The sequence below is a fragment of the Hypanus sabinus genome, chromosome 2 (assembly GCF_030144855.1).
Source record: "Hypanus sabinus isolate sHypSab1 chromosome 2, sHypSab1.hap1, whole genome shotgun sequence".
In the NCBI taxonomy this organism is placed as follows: Eukaryota; Metazoa; Chordata; class Chondrichthyes; order Myliobatiformes; family Dasyatidae; genus Hypanus; species Hypanus sabinus.
The window spans coordinates 73,221,816-73,227,242 of NC_082707.1; the positions used below are offsets into that span (position 1 = coordinate 73,221,816).

The window sequence follows — 5,427 nt, forward strand, 5'->3', positions numbered from 1 at the left end:
TGGCGTAGAGATATGAGATCTGAAAATCAACTCAAATCAGGCATGACAGCAATGTTGCAAATTATCCAGTTTAGACACTGTTAGGAAGAAGCTTAGAGTCAGTGGCAAGGATCTGATGTCTCTGCTGGGGCTGAAGATTTTTGATTCAATATTTGAGCTGAGGATGAACGTTCAGATTAGAATGTCAAACAAAAGGTCCAACAATTTAAAGAGGACAAAAGTTTTGGAGGAGTGATAGCAGGTTAAAACCAAATTATATCAATATACAAGTGGAATCTTGTGCCACGTTTTCTGTGGAATGTATTCTTTGAGAAGGATTTCGATTCCACGTTGGGATTGAAGTTTGCCTTGGTGCAATTGGTTGAGCACAGAGAGCATGCCACGAATTTGGTTTTTTTACCTGGCATACTTTCGTCAGCTCCAGACAGATAAAGCAAAATTCAACTTGGCACCTCGAACAGATAATGTTTTTACATCCCGTTTGGTTGTGTTCGAGCAGCTTACCACATGTTGGGCAGGCTCGAATGGAAGGGCAATTCTTCACTACAGTACCTAAGAGGTTGACTAATGGGCAAGTGCGTAGTGTGTCCAGTTCCAAATTGGTGCACCCTTCATTATCACATCGGTCAGAACGTGGGACACGTCCCTTCCATGGTTTCAGGCACTGCCAACAGAACTCGTAAACATTCCCCTTTTCTGCAGTACAGATAGTGCAGCGGACACTCAAGTTACTCAGGTCTGTGCGTTCAACATATGTTCCACATCCAGGACACTGTGGATAAGCAAAAAGATAAGCAAAAAAATTTGGTGAAATTAATTACTTCACACTGATAACTCTTACAATGCATGACTTAAATATGTGTGCTTCAAATGTTATAGGCTGCTGTGATTAACTTTTCCACAAAATGATCAAACTTTCTTTAATTTCTGATGAAGTCTGCTTCTTCATTTGGAATTTGCATTTGTAATCTTCCTAGGTTAGACCTTAAATCTTTCCACCATATCCTGCTAAACTGTGGGGCTCAGGAGTAGATTACAATTTTTAAAAATGCATTTTAGCTAATTAGAATACAATAGAGAAATTTGATTGTGATAAGAATATTGATCATAGGAGCAAAATCAATTTGCTATTTCATAGAAATTTACTGATTCTAAATTGCTCATATATGGTTTCTACTCACAGAATGTAGACATGGACATATGTTTGATATGTGAGTCTATTGCATCAATTTGGACATGCTAATCAAAGAGGTAACTCTCAATTAAATATTTATTATATGCTGACAACGAAGTATTTTCTATGAAGCAAATGTAGTGCAGACACAAACATTGAAATGCACACTTTAATAGACTTACTGATTTGTGAGATCAGATTGTCAGACTTACTGATTTGTATTCACAGTACTCAGCTGCAGCCAGTACAGCAACTGTTTCCTCAAAATGCAGCTGCTCCTCTCTGGTCAGTACTGCCAGCTTGCGAACTTCATGGTAGGGCCATTCCTGTCCGCATGCCTGTCCATCAGCTTTCACCGCTGGGCAGTGGAATTTGTACTGATCCTGTAATTTCAAATTTGATTAAAATTTAATGGTTTAAGTTGCCTTCTTCCTAGATAATGAGAATGGCAGAAATATCTTCGTCATTTTACCTAACTCCTCATTGCCACGTTCTCTCTCTCAAATCACTGCCTGAGCCCAGGAGTGTTGAACACTGACGTCCAATACAGTGCAAGGAATATTCACCACATTTTTTATTCCTCATGAAGAGGGACTAAGTTAACTATGTTTGTAATTAATAGAGCTTAGAAAAATGAGAAGGGATCGACGTCACAAACAGGTTGACTTGGTTGAAGGTCAACTTTTTAAAAGTTACACTCTCGACACCACCTGCACCCACAATATTTATACCAGATAGCGTGTGGTCAGGTACTCCTTGGTGGAGGCAATAAAGATTACTACATCCTCTCTCACATCTTTGCAACTGATTCTCCTGATAAAATGTAAAATCAAAGAAATCATTGAAAATAAATCAGCAGTGTGGATCTATTTACAATTTTCCAGTTGTATGGAACTTTTAATTTCACAAATCGCAATTTCTTACCCGATCCAGAAGGCTTCGACACCATGCAGTCAGAGAGTTTGGATCTACTGCATGTTTGCAGGACATTTCTGCCAGCAAAACATTGGGATCATAGTCTCCTGAAATAACAAGTGATGCAGTCATTTCATCCGATGGAAATGGTGAGTCGCCGAGTATTTGCATCTAAATTCCAGTCAGAAAATGAAAAATAACTGAATCCACAGACTGCTCTCTTGGAAATCTAAATATGGAAATAGCCATCAGAAGCAAAAGCCACAATGGATTTCTTCTTTTAAATATTGTTTCTACTAATGCCCCTATTCTATTCAGTAGTACCTTGCAATTGTATAGAATAACTATAAATATTCTCAAGGAAAAGATGCAATTGAGACCCATTTCCCAGAATATTGATTTCCATCCACCTGTATGTTTCACATATTGGCTGACAGCTGTGAGTGAATCGGAATGAAATGCCTGAAATAGGCTTGACTGAATAGGATTGGAATATCCTTCACAGTGGCCCTGGAGAAACAGGGAATTAACTATCAATGGTCTAGAACAACGCTGTGGGCATCATGGAAATATTATCTGAGCACCTTTAATCATTTCCTTGATGCTGGGACACATCAACAGTGATGCAGCCTGGGGTCATTGTGTGCTTCGGGTCTTTTGATAGCAGACTCTCACCCAGGTGACCCAGCCAGGGTTGATCAGGCCCTGGCTTCTGTCCCGGTGGCACCGGACCACCGGTCACACCTCCTGATCCAAAGCCTCCTGGAGGTTTGTTCAGCAGACTCTGTGATGGTCCTGATGACTCTTTTTATTGCAGCCCCTTAATTCCAAAGAGAGAGTAAGTTCTGCCCAGTGAACGACCAGCAAGATCTCTACACCGCATCTTTACAGGCTTACATCATTCCCTTCACTCCTGCCTCTGGTACCGCACTCCTAGCTCTTGGTAGTTGGCTTTCTTCAGTTCAAATGTCTCCTCATTCTGGTCTTCCCAAAGAACTGTCAATTCCACCATTCATTGTTAAAATGTAACAGAGATGTGAATACAGACAGTTAAATGGACTGTTTGATTTGCTGAGTGTCTGGCTCCAGTCCAATTCAAGTACTGGCTGTCCCAATGGAACAGTTCGCTTTTCCCCATGTCTGTGTCCAGGGTGCCATGAATTGTGACCCATTTCTCCCACATCAGTACCTGAGCCAACCAATCAACTCCAGGGTCTGACTACGGAATTTTTGTGTTTATAGTGAGGCTTCTTTAGAACTCTTGCTCATGCGTGCAAGGAAGAGTATTCAGATCCCAACATACATGGTCCCTTCTTACCACTATATACACTTTCACTCTCGCATTCACTGGTACATATGGACGACTGCTGACAGTATTTAGACAGGTTTTAGATATTGAAAGCCGGAGGTTCAGTGACCCCAAAATCTTATTGCACCATGAAACAAAAATTATCATATTCAATCCATGACCCTGTTTGTTCCAGATTAGAACTTTGTATATGATTTGAATCTAGCAGTATATTCAACTGTTTCAATCTACCATAATATTTCTGGTAATAAAAAAAATGGTATTTATATTTACCTGTGATTTCATCTTTTCCTTTCACAAATTTTAGAGTGTGATCACTTTCATCGTAACCTTTCTCATTCATTTCTGGTAGAGTTGTCATCTTCCGAGCTGTGAAGCAGAAACTTTCTGTAATAGAACCCTCTCTGGAAAGTCCCTTCACCAACAACCCTGGAATAAGACAACTACAACTATCAATCACATGATACTGCACTTTGGTACTTCATGTTTACTTGCAGGATGTAAGGCACACCCCTTCAGGAAAGGAAACTGCTCTGAATACATTAACACATTCCTTTCCAGGTGGTAATGTTTACAGCCAATTCTTCACACTGTTCAGGGATGGGTTATGATTTTATGTAGGAGTTCTGCTTCCATGGGTGACACTGGTGACATGCACATCTTTGCTTGACATTAATTACACCAGGAATGTGCGTCAATGGATGTTACAGGTGCTCCCAAAAAGGGCCAATGGGAATTTTAGTAACCTGTGATGTTAAAGGAATGACAATGTTGAGTAGGTGAAGGACCTGAAGGGCAACCTGCCCAGGGCAGTTACTGTTCATGTCCTTCTGCATCACAGCAATCAACCAGGAGGTAGGTACCTCCAAATCCCTTTGGGGTCTTGTAGTCATACATTGTGAATATTGTAACCATGCAGGGGTTTCTAATGGAGGAGATAAGTGTTATGCCCAACATTAAGAATGCCAGTTATTTGAACTTTTCTGCCTCTTTATGTTGCTGACATGTTGATACAGCTCCAGCCATCCACCCAAGTATTTCTCCAGCTTCCTGTCTCAAATAATCTAGTGCAATGCCCTGGATAGGATTTCTACTAGGCAGTGAGGTGCTTTATTTTAGCAATTTTCTGTAAAAGCAGTGTGCCCTGCTGGAAAGAGTGTTTAAGCTTTGGCTAAAGATAAGTCGCCATGTTGTTCTACTTAGGAATGTTGTGTCAGTCACTTGGGACTGTGGGATGTGAAGGAAGGTTTTAGAGATCTGGGCGGAAGAGTTTTCTGAACGATAGTAGTCTGGTTTGTGGTCTTTTGGTGGGAGGTGCACAGAGAAGAGCACCAGGGGAGACATCCAGAGGATCCAATCCCAAGGGGAGACCCAATGACAAGGAGCACTTCAAGAGGCGCAGGATTCCAAGAATGGAAGTTCTACCTGCAGCTGGGAATGAGAATTCAGTGAAGAGATACACCCCTGACCACTCCAGAATGAGCTCCAATGTTTATGTGTACATTGGACTGGTTTAACTGTAATGGGTCCTTTCACTTTCTTTTCTTTTTCCTATTAACTGTTTGATGAAGCTGAAATTGGTAAATCTATTGGTGCTCTTGGAGCATTATAAGAGGGCTTCAACAGATGGAGTACCGAGTACTCAGACTCTGTCCTGCTATCACAATCACAGATTTCAATAGGCAGCCAATGTTTTGCTCAATAGCAACGGGCAGCTGTCAACTGCATGAGATTTTGTAATAGATGGTGCCCCAAGGACAAAGGAAACAGATCTGTTTCTTTATTTTTGCTGTTACCACAAACCTACAAGTTGAGAATACTGGCCCATTATCAGCTTCAATCAGATTGGTAGTGAAGTGGAGACACAAGAGACTGCAGATGCTGATATCTACAGCAAAAATAAAAACAGCTGAAAGTAAGACACGCCCCTTCTGAATTCATTTCCACATTCTTTTCCACATTTCAGTTGCTGCCAAGGACAACTCCTATGCTACTTTCACCCTGCAGAAAAGTTTTCCAAAGGTATTCC

The 5,427-nt window shown here is 41.0% G+C and overlaps 1 protein-coding gene across 1 annotated transcript; it reads right to left on the reverse strand.

The window, feature by feature from the left end:
- Positions 1 to 253: 253 nt before the first annotated feature.
- Positions 254 to 3,759, reverse strand: LOC132403607 (uncharacterized). Its single transcript, XM_059987057.1, has 4 exons — positions 3,672 to 3,759; positions 2,099 to 2,196; positions 1,387 to 1,557; positions 254 to 772 (listed from the first exon to the last, which is right to left on the reverse strand). Exons 1-4 carry the CDS (start codon positions 3,757 to 3,759, stop codon positions 254 to 256), a joined length of 876 nt encoding a protein of 291 aa, XP_059843040.1.
- Positions 3,760 to 5,427: the final 1,668 nt, after the last annotated feature.